The 23,944-nt window shown below is 50.9% G+C and overlaps 1 protein-coding gene across 2 annotated transcripts in view; it reads left to right on the top strand.

Moving 5' to 3' along the window:
• FLI1 (Fli-1 proto-oncogene, ETS transcription factor) overlaps positions 1-23,944 on the top strand; it is a 112,690-nt gene that overhangs the window by 67,003 nt on the left and 21,743 nt on the right. For both annotated transcript variants that reach the window (XM_064173140.1, XM_064173141.1), the window contains exons 4-5: positions 11,190-11,344; positions 16,938-17,141. In XM_064173140.1, coding sequence (XP_064029210.1) covers positions 11,190-11,344; positions 16,938-17,141 — 359 coding nt within the window. The remainder of the gene's footprint in view (positions 1-11,189; positions 11,345-16,937; positions 17,142-23,944) is intronic.

Genomic DNA, 23,944 nt, shown 5'->3' with positions numbered 1-23,944 from the left:
GCTGAAGCACTGGAGCAGGCTGCCCAGAGAGGTTGTGGAGTCTCCTTCTTTGGGGAGCTTCCAAACCCACCTAAGACTGTGATCCTGGGCAACCTGCTGTGGGTGACCCTGCTTTAGCAGAGGGGCTGGACTGGATGATCTCCAGAGGTCACTTCCAACCCCAACCATGCAGGGATTCTGGGATTCTGCAACAAAGCAAAAAGCTTTTGTGTGCATGTGTGTGAGCAGGGGTGCACAGGAGAGTTCAGGAGTAGATCTGAGAAGTGGGACTATCGAAGGGACTTTGGCTGTTTTACACCTTCTATACCTGTTAGCCAAGGAGTTAGGGGGGCCTGACCCTGGAAACAATTCACCTTGTTGGACAAAACCTTCTGGGGTAGGCACAAACACCTCCAGCAGCTGTTTGAGGTTAACGAAGAGCAGTTAAGCAATGAAGGAGTTCAGAGCTGCTCTAGCAGCCTATTTTCCTGGTTTCTGAGAAGCCAGCAAAGTGCAGAGCATGAAACAGAAAGCAGCCTCACACTTTCAGGCTTCTCTAGTGAGCTGCTGGTGTTGAAGGCTTCAAACAGCAGCGTGTTGTTTTTCCTGGTAAGTGTAGAGTAGATGCTGATTTCACTCTACGATAAAGTGCTCTGCGTCAGTTGGGCTTTGATGGGAATCATTCGTAGACCCAGTTTGATCTTGCCTTGCTTGTGCCTTAGTATAATTTCTGGACTTCATGAGAACTATGTGGAGTTTTGCTCTTGTGTTTCCAGTCTCACAACTGAGGCTGAAAGATGGGAAAAACAGTGATTGCCTAACAACAAAGAGCATTTCTGGGAAACGGAAGCAAAAGGATGGATCTTGAAAGTCCTGGCAAGTAGGGTGTTCTGGTAGCCAGGAGGACTACCTTTAGTCTTCAAGAGGGCAATGAAGAGTGGGGTTAGGCAGAGAATCATAGAATCAACCAGGTTGGAAGAGACCTCCAAGATCATCCAGTCCTAGCATGGTGCTGTGCAGACCTGAGCTGTCCAGTGATGAGAACCAAGGTGGCAGAATCAGCCTCACCTGTGGCCCAGGCAACAGGCTCCTGTGATCATGTGAGGAAGCATCAGGTGCTTACACCTATAGTCAGACCAACATTACACTGCTTGTCTGTTTCCCTGATGAATTTTGGAGGGCTGAGGGAACAAGTGGTCCTGTCACATCTACTGAGCTACCACAGGCAGCAGGAATTTGTGCTTTCAGGTCCTTTAGAGACATGTTCTGTGTAGATCCTGCAGGTGTGGATAGTTGTACATCCAGACTTCAGTGTATGTGTGGCTGTGCTTGGGAATGAAACAGGTGGGGCTGTGATCTTTGTGTTCCAGTTTCCTCATCTGCTCAGAAGAAAAGGGAAACAAGACTGCTCTGACAAACTGATTTGTTAACAACTGCAAGGGCTCAGGTGCCCACGGGAAGAAAAACTCTCCAGAAGTGTGTTCGCTCTGGGCAGAAACAAAATCCTCCTTTATGGGCTCGTTCAAGGTGACAGAGTTCTTAGGCAGCAACAGAGTGTCTTTCTGAAAGAGAGGTAGCAACTTCCTGACCTGTGAGGAGGAAAGAAAAGACTGGTTTGAGATAGCTTCCAGCCTTGCCTTTGACATCTTGTTAGCACAAGAGCTCCAATCCACCCAAGAAACGTTACCACTCATCTGGCTCGTTCATCTTCTCCTCTTCGTGGCTAAAGCTTGCCCTTTCCCCACGCGTCCATCACAGTTCTTTGTTCCAGGTTGGGCCACTCTGCTTGCTTGTTCCTCTGCCCATCAGCTGCCTGGCAAAACTGACACCTGATCTGAGCAGCAAGCGCCAAGCTCAACACAAATTCAATGTGGATTGAATAACAAACCCTGCTCCCCCTCCCTCCCTGCCTGCCTCTCCTTCTCTCCCTTGTTTTTCAAGCACCCTCCTGCCGTAGTCCAGCTGCTTTTATTCAGGGAGCAGCCTTTATCCTCTGCTTCACCTGGGCTTGAAGTGTTGGCTGCTTGGTGGGAGGGTGGCTCATGTGCTCTAGGGAGTGATAAAGCTGAGGGAAGGTGGCAGTGAAGGGAGCTGGGTGACAGCAAGGAGCAGTGGCCAGCTTTTCTTCTTATTTTCAGCAACTAGAAACAGGTCTGGCAGAAGCAGGTCTGGCTGTGTGGTTGGAATAGGCTACCCAGGGAACTGGTGCAATCAGCATGCCTGGAGGTGGCCAGAACCAGTGTAAATGTTCCACTTTGGAGCATAGTTTAGTGGGCATGGTAGTGTTGGGTAGAAGGTTGGACTTGATGATCTAAGAGATATTTTCCAACCTGAATGATCTGATGATTCTATTCCAGAGAAGGGCAGCAAGGCTGGGGAGGGGCCTGGAGCACAGCCCTGTGAGGAGAGGCTGAGGGAGCTGGGGGGGTGCAGCCTGCAGAAGAGGAGACTCAGGGCAGAGCTCATTGCTGGCTGCAGCTCCCTGAAGGGAGGTTGTAGCCAGGTGGGGTTGGGCTCTGCTGCCAGGCAGCCAGCAACAGAAGAAGGGGACACAGCCTCAAGCTGTTCCAGGGCAGGTCTAGGCTGGATGTTAGGAGGAAGTTCCTGGCAGGGAGAGTGATTGGCATTGGAATGGGCTGCCCAGGGAGGTGGTGGAGTCGCTGTGGCACTGGAGGTGCCTGGCTGGGGCACTTAGTGCCATGGTCTGGTTGCTTGGTCAGGGCTGGGTGCTAGGTTGGGCTGGCTGAGCTTGGAGCTCTCTTCCAACCTGCTTGGTTCTATGATTCTGTAAGTTGGTTTGAGCCTCAGCGGGGTTGGAGAAGGAGTCTTGAAGAATCTCTCCAAGACTTTTTTTGCAAGGCCCTCCAAGTTGGTGGAACATCTGAACAGGTGGCTGGGCAGGTGATGAAAGCCTCATCCCTGGTGACAATCAAGATCAGGCTTGATGAGCCTCTGAGCAACCAAGTCTACCTGGGGATGTCCTTGCTTAGTCCAAGAGGGTTGGAATAGAGGAGCTTTAAAAGTCCCTTTTGACCATTCAGAGATTTTATGCTTCTATGATTATCAGAGCTGGCTCCAGTGCATGGCCTCAAAATCTCTCTTTGTCTTCACAGGCAGCTGCTTGCTCAGAACCGTCCCCAGTGCTACTCATTTTTGGACCAAACACTTAAAATCTAACAGACAAAAATCAAAACCTTCTGTGCTTCTTATACCCCTTCAGGCTTTGGCAGAGGGAAATGGTCTCATTTGTGGTCTTGTATTTGGAGCACTGCACACAAAAACTCCAAGATCAGCTCTTCCATGGGTGTCCTGGAAGATGTTTTGTGCACCTTCAATCTCTCTTTGCATCCATTCAGGAACTGGATGGCTAAAATAATGAAGTCAGTGCCTTGAAGATGCTTTGGGGACATCCTCTTCCCTCAGAATGTTGAAATAACCTAAGGTTCAGGGAACTCAAAACATTTTAATGCCACAATAATCTTCTCAAAACAAAGCAAAGAGACTGTCTGTGGTGCCTAGAAGAATAATAATCCCCTTTTAGAAGCATGTGAGCCCTCTAGTGGGATTTGCTGCCATGCTCTAGTCCCAGCTACTCTTTGCTCTTACCTGTATGTGGTAAACAGAATTCTTGTAGAGCCTGCTGAGCTTCTCTGCTTTCCTCATGCCGTTGGAGCTTTGTCACCTGTGTGTCTTTTCCCACCCTTTTTACAGGTCTCTTAGCCTTCTTTGCTCCTTTCCAGAGTGAGCCTCCTCCTGAGGCACTGCTGAGAGCAGGCTTAAAGTCATAGAATCATAGAATCAGCCAGGTTGGAAGAGAGCTCCAAGCTCAACCAGCCCAACCTAGCACCCAGCCCTGCCCAACCAACCAGACCATGGCACTAAGTGCCCCAGCCAGGCTTGGCTTCAACACCTCCAACCACAGCCACTCCACCACCTCCCTGGGCAGCCCATTCCAATGCCAATCACTCTCTCTGCCAGGAACTTCCTCCTAACATCCAGCCTAGACCTGCCCTGGCACAGCTTGAGGCTGTGTCCCCTTCTTCTGTTGCTGGCTGCCTGGCAGCAGAGCCCAACCCCACCTGGCTACAGCCTCCCTGCAGACAGCAATGAGCTCTGTCCTGAGCCTCCTCTGCTGCAGGCTGCACCCCCCCAGCTCCCTCAGCCTCTCCTCACAGGGCTGTGCTTCAGGCCCCTCCCCAGCTTTGTTACACTTCTTTGGGCACCTTCCAGCACCTCAACATCTCTCTGCAATTGAGGGGCCCAGAACTTGACACAGCATTCAAGGTGTCACAGAATCACTGAGGCTGGAAAAGACTTCTGAGATCAAGTCCAACCTAACACCACGATATCAGCTACAAAGTCCACTTAGGTGCAAGTGTGGAGGAGCAGCTATTGACAAGGTCTTGTAATGACAGGATGAGTGGTAATGGGTTGAAAGTGGCAGAGGGGAGATCTAAGTTAGATGCTAGGAAGAAATTCTTTCCAGTGAGGGTAGTGTAGCACTGGAACAGGTTGCACAGGGTGGTTGTAGATCGCTGGAGGTGTTCAGGACCAGGTTGGATGAGGCCTTGAGCAACCTGTTCTAGTGGGAGGTGTCCCTGCCTATGGCAGGGGGTTGGAACTGGATGATCCTTGAGGTCACTTGCAACCTAAACCATTCTAAGGACTCTACCCTGCTGTCTCTGTCTACTCCCAAGAGCAGCACCACACTCTGACTGTTCTTACATCCTTCACTGGGCAAAAAGAAATATTAATGATATCTCATTTCAAGTGTGAAGATTAGAACTGAGGTGACCCAATGGGGACTTGGACCAAAAAGAGACAAATTGTGAAAGGGAAAATAAAGAGCAATATAAGGGCAGGAAGACAGGGATAGAAAGGAGAAAATATCCCACTGAGCACAGCTGTGTCAGGCTGAGAAAGCACTGAAATCCCTCAGTTTGCTCTTTCAAATGACAGCCAAAGGTGATTCCTAGACAGAGGCTCTGGGACAGAAATTGCTTTATTTCCAGAGACCTGGAACGCAGGCTGGAGCTGTACAGAGGGTTTATTAGTCAATGCCAGGCTAGCTGCTTGTCCATTTTGGCCAGTCTAGCATAAACCAAACTCTTGGCATCCCCAGAGACTGCTACTGGAGCTGCTGGAACGAAGAGTCTTTGGACAGGCAGTGGGAATGAGTTCAGCTTCATATTCCTTGGCCTCTGTCACTCCCACAGCGAGGAGGTCTTCTGAAAGCAGTCCATATCCAATACCTTCCTGGAGCCACAACCTTTTCTGCCCACAGCCTGAGTCCAGCAGTTCCACAGGCTGAAGGCTCTGTGAGAAGCCAAGGGCTAATCTGGCATCTGAAATCTCCTCACCCAAATAATGAGGAAAGCTTTGTGCAAACCTGGGGCTGCCTGGACTAAGAAGGGAGCTACGCTCACTGAGCACACTGTGCATGGCTCACAGCTCCCTCCTGACACTGGAGTTGTTCCTCACACTGGATTCTTCCTTGTGTTGCTGCATCTGCCTTCTGCTAAGACACTGCTAGATCCCTTGTCTTGGGCTGGATTAGAACAGTCATGGAGCTGCAAATAGCCATGGTTCAGGAGGTGCAAAGATGGCTCAGCCTGGTAGTGCTGTCTCACTTCCCTGTGAAAGTCTCCCTTTGGATCTGGTAGGAAGTGTTGGCTTACAGAGGACTCAGAAGTAAGGATCTGAGGACTGGAACCCTTCTACTGTGAGGACAGGCTGAGAGAGTTGGGGTTGTTCAGCCTGGAGAAGAGAAGGCTCTGAGAAGGCTCCAGGGAGAGCTTTTTGTAGCCTTTCAGTACTTAAAGAAGTCCAAGGACAGTCTTTTTGGCAGGGCCTGTTTGGACAGGACAAGGGGTGATGGCTTGGAACTAAAAGAGGAAGATTTAAACTAGATCTAGAGAAGAAATTATTCACACTGAGTGTGGTGAGAGCCTGGTCCAGGTTGCCCAGAGAGGTGGGAGCTGCCCCATCCCTGGAGCCATTTCAGGTCAGGTTGTTTGAGGCTCTGAGTAGCCTGCTGTGGCTGCAGATATCCCTGCTGACTGCAAGGGGTTTGGATTAGATGATCCTTAGGGGCCACTTAATCCAATTCCATGGTTCCATTGTATGAAATAATGATCTTCTCAGTTGCTGCCACCAAAGATTCCATGGAACTTTCTTGAAGGACAGCTCAATGTCCTGCCCAGGTCAGTTCTGGTAACGCTGTTCCCAGTGAGGTCTGTGCTCCTGCTATCAGATTCCCACTGGAGTTAGCTGTGGATCCAACCATCCTGAGAGCTTCCTCAGATGGAAGGCAGGCATCTGTGCAGACACATGGCCACAGCCCTGTCAGGTACACAGAGCACACTGAACGTCCTCTAGCACTAGCAGAGTGGCTTCTGATCCCAAGTGGTAAATCAGTGGTTGGTGAGGGTACCTCAGCCTCCTAAACTTCATTTCAGATGCATCTCTGATAGCTGCTTGTCTGGCTTTGGCTTCTGGGACAAACAGAGCAAGGCAGAGGACAGGCAGGGCCTTAACTGCCAAGCCCAGAGTCTGCAAAGTGGAAAATCATCACAAAACCACCGAGGAGATATCTTGGTGTTGGAGCTATTTCGGTAGCTGGCTGTATCTGTCATGTGAATGTGCACAGTGCTTAGCAGAGAGAAGAGAGACAGCCCAGGGCTCTGTGGTCTTCTTCATGCCAGCAGAGAGCATGTATGCTCCTGGGCAGATAAGGGGCTTAGAAGACATCTTTATCTGAGAGTCTGGATATAGCCTCTAGCTCCACATGGGCATTACACAAGCAACTGGTTTAGCATATACTGGGGGTGAGGAGCCTATAGAAAAGGTTTGTAGCCAAGATAGGAACCTATAAGATGGAGACAGTCTTTTTAGCAAGTTCTGTTGTGACAGGGCAAGGAGTGATGGTTTCAAACTAGAAGAGATAGTTTTAGACTGGAAAGAAGGAAGAAAGTTATACAGTGAGGTTGGTGAGACAATTAGAAAGGAATACAATGAGGTCAGTTGGCCAGGGTTGCCTGGAGACGTGGGCCAGGGTTGCCTGGAGACGTGGGCCAGGGTCTCCAGGGAGACCTTCTTGGAGATGTGGGCCAGGGTCTCCAGGGAGACCTTCTTGGAGCCTTTCAGTACCTCAAGAAATCTGGGGACAGTATTTTTAGGAGGCCCTGTTTGAACAGGACAAGAGGTGATGGCTTGGAACAAAAGGAGGAAGATTTAAACTAGATCTAGAGAAGAAAGGATTAGATCCCTTGTCTTAACCTGGAGTAGATCAGGCACGGAGCTGCAAATAGCCACGGTTCAGGAGGTGCAAAGATGGCTCAGTCTGGTAGTGCTGGCTCACTTCCCTGTGAAAGTCTCCCTTTGGATCTGGTAGGAAGTGTTGGCTTACAGAGGACTCAGAAGTAAGGATCTGAATTGGAGCCAGAAGAAGCAGGGATGGCCTCAAGCTGAGGCTGAGGAGGTTTAGATTGGACATTGGGAAAAAGTTTTTCCTGGAGAGAGTGGTCAGGGAGTGGAATGAGCTGCCCAGGGAGGTGCTGCAGTCCCCCAGCCTGGGAGTGTTTCAGGGTGGTTTGGATGTGGTGCTTGGGGTTATGGTTTAAGGTGAATCTTGTAGTGCAGGGTTCTAGGTTGGACTTGGTGCTCCTGAGGGGCTTTGCCAGCCTGGTGTTTGTGTGTGGGATGGTGCAGCTGCCCACACCACTTGGAGTCAGCACCTGGGCTCCAACTGAGGAGCTCCTTCGCTTCCCAGGGACAGTGAGCACTAAGCTGAGCAGCCTCGGACACCTTGAAGCAGGGCTGCTCTTGCCACTTCACCAAGTCTCCTCAGGGCAGCCTGTCCCTCAGGAGACAGTAAAATCCTTTGTGCCTGCCACGGAGCTTTTTCTCTGACAGAGCAGGCAGTGTTTAACACCTGACAGAGGCTTCCATCAGAGAGCTAGGCTGGACTCGGTGATCTCTTTGGGTCCCTTCCAACCCTGTGATCCCACTCCCTGTGAAAACCTTGCTGTCCCAGCCCAGGCTCTGCTCCCACTGCCATGGGGCCATGAAACCTTCAGCAGTTTGCCTCTCTGAAGGCGGATTTTGGTTCCCTGCCTGGAAAAACAGTAGGCAAAATAGTAAAACCTTAAGTTTGAACATGTGTAAGTTCTACATCTTATTTCCATTTTCAAGCAACCTTCCCTCAGCAAGACATGAGGAAAAAATTACCATCTGCCTCCCAGTATCTCGGTGGAGCATTTATCTCCCAGCCATGATCACTGAACTTCAGTAATTTCTCCCTCTCCCTCTCCCCCTCCCCTCCTCCATCCAGATTAAGAAACGAATTTGTTTGGTGTCCAGCCTCGGAAGCCTTGCCAGCTGAGCACAGAGGGTGGGATTTGGTGGTGCACTGTCACAGCTCTCACCCTTCAGCAAGTGGTTTCCTCCCAGGCTGTGTTGCTTCTGGCAGGGAAGAAGGATGGTTGTGTGATTAAAGCCTTGCTCTAAGCTGCACTGGATACCAGCTCTGAGCTGGCTGTGCTTAGAGGCTGCGCTCTGATGCGCTCTTGTAAGCTCACTGCAAGTAGCCAACGAGGTCACCGTGAGCCAGCAGCGTGTGCTGGTGGCCAAGAAGGCCAACGGTCTCCTGGGAGGCATGAAGAAGAGTGTGACCAGCTGGTCGAGGCAGGTTGTCTTCCTTCTCTACTTGCTCCTAATGAGGCCAACTCAGGAGAGTTGTGCCCAGTTCTGGGCTCCCCAGCTCAAGAGAAACAGGGAACTTGTGCAGAGAGTCCAACAAAGATGCTGAGGGGCCTGGAGCAACTCTGTGAGGGGGAAAGGCTGAGAGTCCTGAGGCTGTAGCCAGGTGGGGTTGGGCTCTGCTGCCAGGCACCCAGCAATAGAACAAGGGGAGACAGCCTAAGGCTGTGCCAGGGCAGGTTCAGGCTGGATGTTAGGAGGAAGTTGTTGGCAGAGAGAGTGATTGGCATTGGAATGGGCTGCCCAGGGAGGTGGTGGAGTGGCCGTGGCTGGAGGTGTTGAAGCCAAGCCTGGCTGGGGCACTTGGGTTGGTTGGGCAGGGCTGGGTGCTAGGTTGGACTGGCTGAGCTTGGAGCTCTCTTCCAACCTGCTTGATTCTACGAATGCTCAGCAAGAGCTAAAGTGCTGAGGGGTAAGGGGATGGGATCAGAATATTTTCAGTGGTGCCCTGCAGCAGGACAAGAGGCAATGGGCACAAACTGGAACCAAGGAAGTTCCATCTGAACAGGAGGAGAAAATTCCTTGGTGTGAGGGTGCTGGAGCCCTGGAGCAGGCTGCCCAGAGAGGTTGTGGAGTACCCTCTGGAGAGATTTCAAACCCACCTGAACATTGTGATCCTGGGCAAGCTGCTGTGAGTGACCCTACTTTAGCAGAGAGGTTGGACTGGATGATCTCCAGAGGTCCCTTCCAACCATGCTGGGATCCTGGGGTGCTGTAAAGGTGAGGGCAATAAGGACTGCTCTTCTCTGGTATGCTCTTGAAGGCTGTGCTGTGCCATGTGCCTGTGGCAGGCTGTGGATTGATATTTTAAGTGACTCCAGAGGAAAAAACTCGAGTTGCTACAGCAGCTGGAGAAAAACAAAACCTGTGCTTGCTATCTGTGGTTTGGAGGCTCATAATTCTCCCAGAGCAGGACAGAGAAAGCCTTCTGCTTGCCAGGGGCTTGTGTGCAGTCCAGGTCTCAGCACAGTGCCACCTGAGTTGCTAAATATTCCCTCCTCATCACTCCATCAACTCAGAAGTAAAACTGGAGCCAGAGCATTTTTTCACACACAGTTTCTGTGGTTTGAAGTTCTTGACTCATGCCTAAGGCACCAAAGATTTCTACATTTCCTATCCAAGAAGCAGCCAGGCCTGGGACTGCTAAGAACAGACAAGATCAGTTACATTTCGAGCAGGAATCCTGAGGAGCAGCTGAGGTTGTTACTCAGCTTCAGAAAAGGTGGCTGCAGGGAGACCTCATTGCTTTCTACACCTCCCTGGAAGGAGGATGGAGAGAGGTGGAGGTTAGTCTTTTTTCCCTAGCAATGTGTGGTATAGGATGAGGAGGAATGGCCTCAGGTCACACCAGTGGACATTTAGGTTGGGTGTGAGGCACAGTTTCTTCCCTGAAAGGGTTGTCAAGCTTGGAACAGGCTACCCAGAGCAGGGGTGGGAGTCCCCATCCCTGCTGGGGGTTTCAAAGCCATGGAGATGTGGTGCTGAGGGACATGGCTGAGTGGAGACCTGGCAGGGCTGGGTTAGCAGCAGGCCCATGGCCATGGAGAGGCGCTGCTGTTTGCACCTCCAACTGCCTTTGATCCAGCAGGGTTCATTGTCAGACATCCATTCCATGAGACTCCTGCTTCACAGATCACCGTGTGACATTGTGGGACAGCCCAGGGCAGGCCTGTGAAGAAACTTCCTTTAACTCTGGTCAACAGCAACTGAAGATGAGGCAGCAGTGTGCCCAGGTGGGCAGCAGAGCCCATGGCATCCTGGGCTGGCTCAGGAGCAGTGTGGGCAGCAGGACAAGGGAGGTTCTTCTGCCCCTTTGCTCAGCACTGCTCAGGCCACACCTTGAGTGCTGTGTCCAGTTCTGGGCTCCTGAATTCAAGAGAGATGTTGAGGTGCTGGAAAATGTCAAGAGAAGGGCAGCAGGGAGGGGCCTGGAGCAGAGCCCTGTGAGGAGAGGCTGAGGGAGCTGGGGGGGTGCAGCCTGGAGGAGAGGAGGCTCAGGGCAGAGCTCATTGCTGCCTGCAGCTGCCTGCAGGGAGGCTGTAGCCAGGTGGGGTTGGGCTCTGCTGCCAGGCAGCCAGCAACAGAAGAAGGGGACACAGCCTCAAGCTGTGCCAGGGCAGGTCTAGGCTGGATGTTAGAAGGAAGTTGTTCCAGAGAGAGTGATTTGCACTGGAATGGGCTGCCCAGGGAGGTGGTGGAGTGGCTGTGGCTGGAGGTGTTTAAGAGGAGGCTGCATGAGGCACTTAGTGCCATGGGTTAGTTAATGAGAAGGGTTAGGTGATAGCTTGGACTGGTTGATCTCAGAGGTCTTTTCCAACCTGGTCAATTCTGATTCTGAACTCCCCCCTCTGGGACACTCTATTTCTGCAAGCTCAACCTCCCTTGTGCTGCAGCAGGGATGAAAGGATGCTAGCAAACACCAAGCTCACCTCTCTGCTTTCCTGTTTCAGGGAGTCCCCAGTGGACTGCAGCGTGAACAAATGCAGCAAACTCGTCGGAGCAGGGACAGAGTCCAACCCCATGAGCTACAGCACCTACATGGATGAGAAGAATGGACCTCCTCCCAACATGACCACCAATGAGAGGAGAGTCATCGTCCCAGCAGGTACCAGCACCACTGTGTCACCTTTCCTTGCACTGCCTTTAACACCCAACTGAGCAGATGTAGGCTCTTTAGCCACTCTGAGCGATTCTCCTTCTTTCAAACCATAAAGCAGAGTAGGAAAACAGCAAAGTTTTGGGCTGGTGAGAATGTCCTCTGCCCCGGGTTGGTGTTCTAACTTGGATCAGGTACTTAGTGCTGCTTCTGGTGTACTTTGGCTTTTTTTGTTGGTGTGTTGAACCAGCTCCATCCTCTGGCACGTGTCAGAGGAGACTCTGCAGTGCTTCCTGGGACATGTGTGGTATGATCAAAGGGCACAGCTCACAGGCAACAACAAGCATGAAGTGGACCCCAGTTATAACTCTCCTGGTGCTCTGCAGGGTCCAGATGCACTTTCATGTCATATTGATTCAGAATGAGCTATTTTGTTTTCATTTCTTTCTTAGAAGTTGAAACCCAGAAAATTCCTATTTTGCAGCAGCTCTGTTACATTGCCCTTCCAAAAAACACTCCACAGAGACATTCCTGCCCAGTTCTGCCTGTCTGGGATATCCACGTCTGCAGGCTGGAGTTGGCAGGAGGTTTTGGGATAGTCAAGGGTAATTGCTGCTGAGGCAGGCAACCTGGAATGAGAGGGAATCTTTTCCCTGCCGAGTTTACAAACTGCTGGCCCAGGATGGGGCTTATAAACTCGAGGGAGATGTCCTGGTCCAATTTACACCCCCAAATTCCCACTGATTTCAAGGGGTGTAGTTTTTTCACCTCGGAGTTGTGAGGGTTTCACTAAGGGATGTACTCCTGGGATTCAGCTCTGTGTTCTGCTCTTGGCTTGACCACAAACAGGTGACAACCTCCAAGCATTTGCTTGCCACTCAGGATGAAAAAAGGAAAGGCCTGAACTGAATGGAGTGAGGAGAAGCCAATAAAAGTTTGACAGCAAATCTCAAAGTGCCACTGTTAGGATCTGCTTGGCCTGGTTGACCTAACTTAGTGACAGCATCAGATAGGTTTGCAGTACCAACATGGCCTAGAAAGGTGCAGCTGATACCAACTAGTCCTTATAACACTAAAGATGGTCAAAGAAAACATCTACCCTCTCTTCACCATGGTCTGCTCAGGGGTGTCCTCATTGCTGTCTACAACTACCTGAAGGGACATTGTAGCCAGGTGGGGGGCTTCTCCCAGGCAACCACCAATAGAACAAGGGGACACAGTCTCAAGTTGTGCTGGGGGAAGTATAGCCTGGATGTTAGGAGGAAGTTGTTGGCAGAGAGAGTGATTGGCATTGGAATGGGCTGCCCAAGGAGGTGGTGGAGTCCCCATCCCTGGAGGTGTTCAAGAAAAGCCTGGATGAGGCACTTAGTGCCATGGTCTGGTTGACTGGATAGGGCTGGGTGCTAGGTTGGACTGGCTGAGCTTGGAGATCTCTTCCAACCTGGTTGGTTCTATGAAATTTATGCATATTTTGAAGACCAGTGTTAGGCTTCCAGTGTTGGGCTTTGATCAGGGCTAACTGAACAGACTTAGGCCATTCTGATAAGAAGGCAGAGCTGCAGAAAAGTGGCCTTGAGAGGCTAGCAGAGAAGCTGAGAAAGCTCTGAGCTGTGTGAGGGGGCAGGCTGTTAGCCCTGGGAACAAGCTGTGCAAAGAGGGGGATTAAGAGAGGCAGTTGGTCAGGTCTGCCTCTATGCCCATGTTGTGCTGTGTAAGCCTATCAGAAGTACACACCCCTGTACTGAATCCCCCACGTGAGCACCACACTTAGCTTCAGTAAATGGGTTGACCTCCTGTGTACCATATTGGTGCAAGCTCCTCGTGTCTTTTGCGCTCCCACATGGCCTAAATGAGGCCAACTCAACATTCCAGTGCCTGAAAGGGGCCTACAAGACAGCTGGGAAGAGTTTTTTTGCAAGGGCTTGTAGTGCTAGGGTGAGAGGGAACAGATTGAAGCTTGAGGAGGGCAGATTTAGACTGGAGATTAGGAAGAAACTCTTGCAAGTGAGGGTGGTGAGACACCAGCACAGGTTGCCAAGGAAGAATCATAGAATCATAGAATCAACCAGGTTGGAAGAGACCTCCAAGATCATCCAGTCCAACCTAGCACCCAGCCCTAACCAATCAACTAGACCATGGCACTAAGTGCCTCATCCAGTCTTTTCTTGAAGACTGTGGATGCTCCCTCCCTGGAGGTGTTCAAGGCCAGGTTGGATGAGGCCTTGAGCAAGCTGGGCTAGAGGGAGGTGCCCCTGTCCATGGCAGGGGGTTGGAATCTTTAAGGTCCCTTCCAACCCATTCTATAAATCTATACTAAAGCTTTAGTGTTGTTGCTGAAACAGAGGAAATGAGTTGTGATGCACTCAGTGGAAGAGAAGGTTTAAAATCTCCTATTTGAAAGAAAGTGGAGGGAAAAAAATACACCACAAAGGCTTTTTTCCCCCTCCCCATCAGCATCCACAAATCAGAACCCTGAGATGCTTGTGAAATAGCAGTGGCTTTGGAAGACAATAATGAACATCATCCCAAATCCTTGCCTCTGAGGCCAAACTCATCCAAGACAGGCATTTGGAAATCTTAATGTAATCCAGAGTAAAGATTTATAGCACATTAGGGTGAAGATAGGCAAGAATAATGTCACATTAGGCTTGCAAAAGTCATCATAATGAACTCAAAGCCGTGTGTCGAGGAGGCCTTTTTGTTCACAGGCAGTTCAATGTCTTTCATGGTGATAAATCTGCTCAAGGAAGGGCTGAAATTCAAAAGTGTTTGCTTAAAGGCAGACCACAAATTCATTCAGCCCTCAAAAAGTTGTGCTCTTTATTTTTCTTCCCCCAAAGCTCAAGACAAACAACTCTTTCAATTAAAAAGCCCCACGGATCCTCCCTTGAATGCTGCCATTGTAACATTCACAGGCTCCTGCCAGTGCTTAGAAAGCAGAAATTAAATTGGCTATGGCCAAAACCTGAATGGAAATCCATCTTTCTATCCCAAAGCAGGCTTGCAAAGACCTGGACTTGTAAGATCCACCTTTAAAATTCGACTTGAAGCAGCTTGATTTAACTGGAAATTCAGCCAGGAAGCCTCACAGCTTTAATTTCCACCTTCCTTGGTCTTGCCTCTCCGTTTCATGCTGTTGTTTTGGAGCTCAGGAATGCACCAAGCACAGCCACCTTTTGCCTCCAGGGATTTGTGTAGCCCCAGCAAACACAGCCCTGGGCCCACATCATTATTTGATCCACCATAGAATGTGTGGCAGAGGCATTTCTTGTCCCTCCCCAAAGCACAGCCTCCCAGCTGTGTGATGCTGCACGCTCCAGGTCCAACTTCCCAGGTGCCACAGGACCTGAAGTGTTTCAGGTTGAGCCTAAGAGGAATGTCCCAGCTCTGAGGGACAGATTAAACACCTCCAAAGTTAAGGCTTGACTTTGCTGCGCTGCAACATGAACTTGCAGCTTCTGTTTCCTACTGGGAAGCTTGAGGGTGAGCTTAGAGGAATATCCTAGTTCTGATGGACAGATTAAACACCTCCAAAGCTAAGGCTTGACCTTGCTGCACTGCAACATGAACTTGCAGCTCTTAATTCCTGCTGAGAGGCTTGAGGCTGATCTTAGAGGAATGTCCCAGCTCTGATGGACAGATCAAACACCTCCAAAGTTAAAGCTTGACTTTGCTGCACTGCAACATGAACTTGCAGCTTCTACTTCCTACTGGGATGCATGGGGAGAAGCAGCACAGGAAACATCTGAAAAGACAGATAAGCTGTGAAAATGACTCTGTGGGAGTGGTATCATGGCACAAATTCTTGCTGGGCCTGTCTAGTCTGATGCTCTTCTGGAAGCTTTCTTTTTTTAACTCCTCAGGCAGCAAACCATCACTGTGGGGGCTGAAGCTCCAGCAGGGTTCAATCTCTCTCCTACGTCACCACCAGCAGTAAAGCTTCCACAGCTGGAGCATTGCTGGCAGTTGATAGGGATGCTTGAGACAGGACAAAATCCACATTGCCCTCCCAAGAGCCGTGCTGGTTTTAAGGGGCTAGGGGAGGTAGAGCTGTGTTCTTGTCACAGATGTGACTCAGAGATCCAGGGCAAGCTGCTCTGCTGAAGCAGTAAGAGATTGGGATTTAGCCTTTTTCTTTTCAGGATCCCTTTGCTGACCATAAATACTCCAAGTTTAAGATGCCATCTGTTGGGGCTTTGTAACGTGCTTGGGAAGGATGTTGTGACTCTCCAGAGCTGATAGAATTATGCAGCACTGCAGGCATGAAGCTCTGACAGGCATCCCCTTTCAGTCTGGAGTATTGTGTCCAGTTCAAGAGAGACAGGAAACTACTGGAGAGAGTCCCACAAAGATGCTGAGGGGCCTCGAGCATCTCTGTGAGGAGGAAAGGACCTGAGGATGTTTAGCCTAGAGAAGAGCAATCTGAGAGGAGATCTGATCAGTGCTCAAGAGAAGCTAAAGGGTGGGGGTGGCCAAGAGGATGAGGCCTGACTCTTGTTAGTGATGCCCAGCAACAGGACAAGGGGAATGAGGCACAAATTGGAACCCAGGAGGTCCCATCTGAACAGGAGGAGAAATTCCTTTGGCGTGAGGGTGCTGGAGCAGGCTGTGCAGAGAGGTTGTGGAGTCTCCTTCTCTGCAGAGATTCCAAACTCACCTGGACATTGTCATCCTGGGCAACCTGCTCTGGGTAACCCTGCTTTAGGAGTGAGATTGGACTGGATGATCCCCAGAAGTCCCTTCCAATCCCATTCATGCTGTGTGATTCAAAGGGATGAGTTTGCTTTTGGAGGCTTTTTGCCAGAAGGAGCAAAGTCATGGTCAAATATTGCTGATATTTTCCTCAAGCTCAGGTACAAGATGCAGGCAGGTGGGAGCCAGTGAAGAGAAGTGACCATGCTCTGATCAGGTTATGAGTCCTGTTGTAGCCCAGCACTTGTCCGCACTGGCAAAAGGCACTGGAAGTGCTAACTGCAATCCATTTGCTGTGCAGAAATGGTTGATGCTTTGATGAAGGGCCTGAGGCTTGAGGGTTCCATGTGGTGCTATCATCACAGAATGGTTTAGGTTGGAAGGGACCTCAAAGCTCAGCCAGTTCCAACCCCCTGCTATAGGCAGGGACACCTCCCACTAGAACAGGTTGTTCAAGGCCACATCCAACCTGGTCCTGAACACATCCAGGGAGGTTGTGGAGCACAGAAGCACAGAAGGATTAAGGATCACATTCTGTGCTTCTGTGCTCCACAGCTTCCCTGGACAGGCTGTGCCAGTCTCTCACCACCCTCACTGGAAAGAACCCTTTCCTAACACCCAGTTTAAATCTCCCCTCTGCCAGTTCAAACCCATTCCTCCTCCTCCTGTCATTACCAGACCTTGTCAATAGTCCCTCCCCACCCCTCCTGTAGCCCCCTTCAGATACTGGAAGGCTACAAGGCCCCCTGAAAGCCCTCTCCTCTCCAGGCTGCAGAGCTTGTCCTCATAGGAGCCTCTTGTAGCCTGTCCTACCCTTATGAGGATAAGAGAGGTGCTCCAACCCTCTCATCATCTTCATGGCCCTCCTCTGAACTCACTCCAACAACATCCTTTGTGTTCTTCCTGCCAGATCCCACCCTGTGGACCCAGGAGCACGTGCGCCAGTGGCTGGAATGGGCTATAAAGGAGTATGGATTACTGGAGATTGACAGCACCATCTTCCAGAATGTGGATGGCAAAGAGCTCTGCAAAATGAACAAGGATGACTTCCTCAGAACCACCTCCCTCTACAACACAGAAGTCCTCTTGTCTCACCTCAGTTACCTCAGGGAAAGTAAGTGTTGACCTGACCCATCCCAGCCCCTGATGTGCTGATAGATTGAACTGCTGATAGCAGCCATGAGGCAGCAGTGTGCCCAGGTGGGCAGCAGAGCCAATGGCATCCTGGGCTGGCTCAGGAGCAGTGTGGGCAGCAGGACAAGGGAGCTGCTTCTGCCCCTGTGCTCAGCACTGCTCAGGCCACAGCTTGAGTGCTGTGTCCAGTTCTGGGCTCCTGCATTCAGAAGAGATGTTGAGGTGCTGGAAGGTGTCCAGAGAAGGGCAGTGAGGCTGGGGAGGGGCCTGGAGCACAGCCCTGTGAGGAGAGGCTGAGGGAGCTGGGGGTGTGCAGCCTGGAGGAGAGGAGGCTCAGGGCAGAGCTCATTGCTGGCTACAACTACCTGAAGGTCGTAGCCAGGTGGGATTGGGGTCTGCTGCCAGGCAGCCAGGGCCAGAAGAAGGGGGGACAGTCTCAAGCTGTGCCAGGACAGGTTCAGTCTGGATGTTAGGAGGAAGTTGTTGTCAGAGAGTGATTGGCATTGGAATGGGCTGCCCAGGGAGGTGGTGGAGTGGCTGTGCCTGGAGGTGTTGCAGCCAAGCCTGGCTGAGGCACTTAGTGCCATGGTCTGGTTGGTTGGGCAGGGCTGGGTGCTAGGTTGGGTTGGCTGAGCTTGGAGCTCTCTTCCAACCTGGTTGCTTCTATGATTTTATGATTCTAAGGGTGAAGGAACAAAGAACAGAGAATGGCAAGCAGAGAGGGGAGGACAAAAATGGGTTGGGAGGTTAATTTTAACTTAGAAGGAGTCAGTGGTGCTATCAGGGAGGTGAAGAACTGAGCAGCACTCTGAGGAGATTAGATACTCTAACAGATAATAAAAACATCTGTGGCTACATGATAGAAAGCCATAAGTTTGCTGGGCTGATTAAACTGAACATTAACTGATGGGTCACAGGCAAATGATTCCATAACTTTGAAGTTAGAGGTCTGGGTGCTTTCCATCAAGGCTCCTGGTAAAGTCCGACCCACAAATGGCCAGGAGTGAAGATTTTCTGTGTGCCTGGAGGCCCAGAAGGAGTTACAAACACATGAGTGATTCCCTAATGTAGGTGTGCTGAAGCAGACAGCATGTAAATAACCTGGTACTCAAAGAGCAAGTTCTGCTGCACCTCTTCATTGCTATCTTGTCCCCACTGGACTATCTGGTGGATCCAATCCTCCTTTTTGCTGCCTTAAGCCCCTGAGAAAGAAGCTGTGAGCACTTTTCTGAGCTTTTGGTGCTGGGAGTCTTTGGTTTAAACCTTTCTAAGATCTTCTGCCCATCCATCAGCATGTCCATAGAATCATAGAATCAACCAGGTTGGAAGAGATCTCCAAGATCATCCAGTCCAACCTAGCACCCAGGTTCCTATCACCCAGATCTTCCTATCACCCATAGCTTCCAAACATCTCTCTGTCATCTGTAACATCAAGGTAAAAGCATTTCCTTCCTGCACAAAGATGTGCTAAGCCCCACTACAATGAGGCCAGGGAACATCTGGCCACATGGGCCAATAGCTTCTTGAAGTGAAACAGCTTTAGTGGGAGTATAGTTATTGGAGGGCAGAAAAATGATGGTTGGACTTGGTGATTTTAGAGGTATTTTCCAACCTTAATGGTTCTATCCTGTGAACTCAGGAGAAAGTGTCATAAAGCAAGATGGGAGGGCAAGGAGAGAGAGAGAGAGAGGGAGGAAGAAAGTCTTCTTTTCTCCCCTGGGAAGTGAAATTGTGATGTAAAGGCAGCTGAAGGTGTCTTCATCTGGCCAGCACAGAACAAAAAGCAGCCAAAACAGGATCTTGGGCTGCATCAAGAGGGACATGGAACTGTTGGAGCAAGTCCAGAGGAGGGTCACAAAGATGCTCAGCGGTCTGCAGCAGCTCTGCTGTGAGGACAGGCTGAGAGAGTTGGGGCTGTGCAGCCTGCAGAAGAGGAGGCTTCGAGAAGACCTTTTAGTGGCCTTCCAGAATCTGAAGGGGGCTCCAGGAGGGCTGGAGAGGGACTGTTGACAAGGTCTTGTAATGACAGGATGAGGAGGAATGGGTTTGAAGTGGAAGAGGGGAGATGGAAACTGGATGTTAGGAGGAAGTTCTTTCCAGTGAGGGTGGTGAGACACTGGCACAGGTTGCCCAGGGAGGTTGTGGATGCTTCCTCCCTGAAGGTGTTTAAGGCCAGGTTGGATGAGGCCTTGAGCAACCTGCCCTAGTGGGAGGTGTCCCTGTCGGAGCTGGGTGGTCCTTGAGGTCCCCTCCAACCTAGACCATGCTATGATTTATTGAGGGTGTTTCTTCTGAGCTGCTCAGCGTTGGTCTCTCCCTGCCTCTGCTACAAGCAGTGGGAGGCTCAGAGACCACAGTGGGACAAGAGTTAGCTCAGGGCTGGGTGCCTCTGGAAGCCACACCTTTATTTTTACAGCGAGGCCAAGCCAAGGAAATGATTCACAACCCAGAACCAAATGGTTGGATCTGAAGAGTTTTTTGTCCCTCGTGGGGGCAGTTTCCCAGCCAAAAGAAGCTGCAGATTTCACTCTGTTTCATCAGCAAACTGCTGCTGGTTCACAGGACACCTCGAGGTTACTGCAGTAACCTCCTGGCTCAGGTTTCTATGTGGAGTTGCACACTTTGATGGGAAATTGCCAGGCAGTTGGTGGAGCTGGTGCTGCTTTGGCCAAACCTGCTGCCTTTGGCAGGGCAAATCTGCCTCTTTGTAACCGGAAATGTTTCTCCATTCCCACAAGATAAATCCTCCAGTGAGATACTTGAACTGTCTTATTGATAAGACTTGAGAAGTGACAGAAGGAGATGAAGGGACCAAAGGAGCAGGCTGAATTTGAAAAGGTTGGCAAAAGAACTGAATTCTTCTGTTGCTTTGGCTCCAGACATCATCTCTGGCCTTCATCCCAAGAGTTAGGTATCAGAACCAGAGAAGCACAGAGTTGTTTTGGTTGGAAAAGACCTTTTAAGATCATCAAGTCCATTCATTATCTTAACTCTATCAAAGTCTGTGCTGAACTGTGTCCCTCAGCACCACATCTCTGTGTCTTTTAAACACTTCCTGGGATGGGAATGCAACCACCTCCCTGGGCAACCTGTTCCAGCCTTGAGAACCCTTTCAGTGGCAAAAGTTCTTCTAATATCCAATCTAAACCTTCCCTGATCCACTTTGAGGTTGTTTCATCTTCTCCTATCACTTGTTCCTTGAGAGAAGAGACCACCCCCAGCCTGCTTTCAGGAAGGTCTCCCCTCAGCCTCCTCTTCTCCAGACCAGACATTCCCAGTTCCCTCAGCCACTCAGCTATGTTCTCCAGACCCTTCAGCAGCTTTGTTGCCCTTCTCTGGACTTGCTCCAGCCCCTCAGTTTTCCTTCTTCTAGTGAGAGCCCCAAAATTGATCCCAATACCCATAGTGTGGCTTCTCCAGTGTCCAGTACAGGGGGACGATCCCAGCCCTAGTGCTGCTGGCCACACTCTTGCTGATGCAAGCCAGGATGCTGGTGACCTTCTTGGCCACCTGGGCACATGCTGGCTCATCTTCAGCTGGCTGTGGACCAGCACCACAAGCTCCTTTTCTTCTGATGTATCCCATCACATGAATTGTTCAAGGGAAGTGCCAGCAGTTGTATCCTTGCTGCTGTCCTTATGGAGTGATCTTGGGCAACCTGCTGTGGGTGACTCTGCTTTAGCAGGGGAGTTGGAATGAATGCTCCCTGGAGGTCCCTTCTAACCCCTACCACCCTATGGAAACCCCAGCAGCTTTACTGGATACAAATTAGTCATTCCCATTTTACCTGGGTACATGCAAAAGGAGGATTCAATCCCAGCCCATCTCCAGTTCAAGGGAGGGCAGGGAACTACTGGAGAGAGTCCAGCAGATGACTATGAGGATGATGAAGGGGTTGGAGCACTGCCTTATGAAGAGAGGCTGAGGGGTGATAGGTTGGTCTGGATGATCTTGGAGGTCTTTTCCAGCCTGTTTGATTCTGTGATTCTATTCTGGGGATGTTTGGTCATATCAGGAGAGGACTTAGAGGGAATCTAATCAATGCCTATAAGTATCTGAGTGCCAAGAGGAAGGGGACAAACTCTTCTCAGTTGTGCCCTGTGGCAATGGATGTAAACTGCAGCACAGAAGTTCCACCTCAGCATGAGGCTGGATGAGGCACTTAGTGCCTTGGGTTGGTTAATGAGAAGGGTTAGGTGATAGGTTGGACTTGATGATCCTGGAAGTCTTTCCCAGCCTGGTTAATTCTGTGATATGAGGAAGAACTTCTTGACTGGCACAGGCTGCCCAGAGAGGTTGTGGAGTCTCCTTCTGTGGAGCCCTTCCAGGCCTGTCTGGATGTGTTCCTGTGTGCCCTGAGCTAGATTGTGTGCTCCTGCTCTGGCAGGGGGTTGGACTGGATGAGCTCTTTGGGTCCCTTCCAACCCCTAACATGGGGGTTAGCCTAGCCCCTAAAGGATCACAGAATGGCTTAGGTTGGCAGAGACCCCCTGTGATGGAGACAGTCTTCAGCTACCCAACCTAGTCATTGAACCTCTTATGGCATTATCAGCTCAGCAGAGATAAGGAGCCAGCCTCATCCAGAGCTGGCTGCCTTCCTGCTTCCTCCTCCACCACCAAGACACTGGATTCTATGATCCTGCTCTGGCAGGGGGGAGGGTTGGACTCGATGATCTCTTTGGATCCCTTCCACATTCTAACATCCTGTGATCCTGTGATCCCAGCTTGCCAGGCTGTGCTGAGGCCTCATGCAAGCGCTGTCCTTATTCAAACAAGCTCCTGTCTGCCTGGAGGTCGGGCAGGCTCTGAGCAGCATTCCTTTCCCTGCAGCTGCTCCTTGCACTGCCTAATGACAGGCTGGGTCCTGGGCTGCTGGTTGACTCCCAGGCGGAGTAACGCCTTCCAAAGGAGCTGATTGTTTTTCCAGCCTGCCTTCCAGCGGATGTTTAGGGCTGAGCCTCTGAGCTCAGTGCCACGGGGAGATGGGCTGCCTTCTCTCTTGGTTTTCTTCCAGCAAGTTTCCCCTCTTGTAAAGTTGGTTTGTTTCAGAGGCATCCAGCTCTGCTCCTGCAGAGTACTGGAATCACAGAATCAGTCAGGGTTGGAAGGGAGCACAAGGAGCAGCCAGTTCCAACCCCCCTGCCATGCCCAGGGACACCCTACCCTAGAGCAGGCTGTATACAGCCTCAGCCAGCCTGGCCTCAAACACCTCCAGCCATGGGGCCTCAACCACCTCCCTGGGCAACCCATTCCAGCCTCTCACCACTCTCCTGCTCAACAATTTCCTCCTCACCTCCAGTCTGAATCTTCCCCACCTCCAGCTTTGCTCCATTCCCCCCAGTCCTGCCACTCCCTGAGAGCCTAAAAAGCCCCTCCCAAGCTTCTTTGTAGGCCCCCTTCAGATCCTGGAAGGCCACAAGAAGGTCACCTGGGAGCCTCCTCTGCTCCAGACTCAACAGCCCCAACTCTTTCAGTCTGTGCTCACAGCAGAGCTGCTGCAGCCTCTGAGCATCCTCCTGGCCCTGCTCTGGACACTCTCCAGCATCTCCACAGCCCTCTTGTCCCAGGGGCTCCAGAACTGGATGCAGGACTCCAGGTGGGGTCTCAGCACAGCAAAGGGGCAGAATCCCCTCCCTGGCCCTGCTGGCCACACTTCTGCTGCTGCAGCCCAGGCTCTGCTTGGCTTTCTGGGCTGCAAGTGCACACTGCTGGCTCCTGCTGAGCTTCTCCTCCAGCAGCACCCCCAAGTGCCTCTCCTCAGGGCTGCTCTCCAGCCACTCACTGCCCAGCCTGGATTTGTGCTTGGCCTTGCCTCACCCCAACTGCAGGACCTTGCCCTTGGTCTTGTTGACCCTCCTGAGGTTGTCTTGTGCCCACCTCTGCAGCCTGTCCAGGTCCCTCTGGATGTATCCCTGCCCTCCAGCCTGGCTGCTGCACCACACAGCTTGGTGTCATCAGCAAACTAAGGTGAATCTTCTCCAGGAGAGGGAGATTTGAATGTTTTTATGCTATGTTTAAGATGAAGATCAGAAGAAGCCAGAACTATCACCTCCTGTCCTTTTCCTGTCTAGTTATTGGGGGGGTTGGGATTAGGGGAGTGTCAGTTGTGTGTGGCGTGTCCAAATGAAAAGAGCCTGAAGGGGAAAGAATGAGGCTGTGGTGAGGAGCAGAAAAGTGCTTTGTGGTTTCCAGCTGCATGTCAATGCCAAACAAAACTACGCTGCTAAATGCAGCAGAACCTTGATTCCACCAGGAGACGTGGTGGGAAGGCCACGTGGCCTTCAGGAGGTGAGGATGTGAAAAGAGGCTGCCAGATGAAACAGGCTTGAGGGTTGTGAAACCATCTCAGAAGGATGAGCTGCCTTGTGAAAAAAGAAATGGTTTATAAGAGGGGGGAAAAAAACCCCAGCCCTCTCCTGCTCTGCTTTTCAGTCATTTTCCATCACCCTCAATGCAAGGGAAATAAAAGAAGAAAGGGAAAGGTGGTGGTAGAGAGTGGAGGAAGCACAGGAGAAGATGTTGAATAGGAACTAGAGGAGACTAGCCCTGCACTTTATTAATGAGAGCAGCGTTTCCCGGGGGGAGCTGATTCGATCTAAGCTGTCTCTGACCCAGCCAGGGGTAGAGAGAATAAGAATGAAAGAAAAAAAAAATCACCCCAGCCAAAGTTCTGCCCAAGGCTGAGCAGCCTGGCCTCTGTCTGTCTGCTTCTCTCTGTGCTGATCTGGGTCTCTGCCTTTCTCTCTTTCCCTCCTTCGCTGAAAGCCCTTTAATAGGAAACAC

Source organism: Pogoniulus pusillus, chromosome 38, assembly GCF_015220805.1.
Source record: "Pogoniulus pusillus isolate bPogPus1 chromosome 38, bPogPus1.pri, whole genome shotgun sequence".
Classification (NCBI taxonomy): Eukaryota; Metazoa; Chordata; class Aves; order Piciformes; family Lybiidae; genus Pogoniulus; species Pogoniulus pusillus.
The sequence above is the reverse complement of the archived record's forward strand: the minus strand, read 5'-3'. Positions and strand labels throughout refer to the sequence as shown.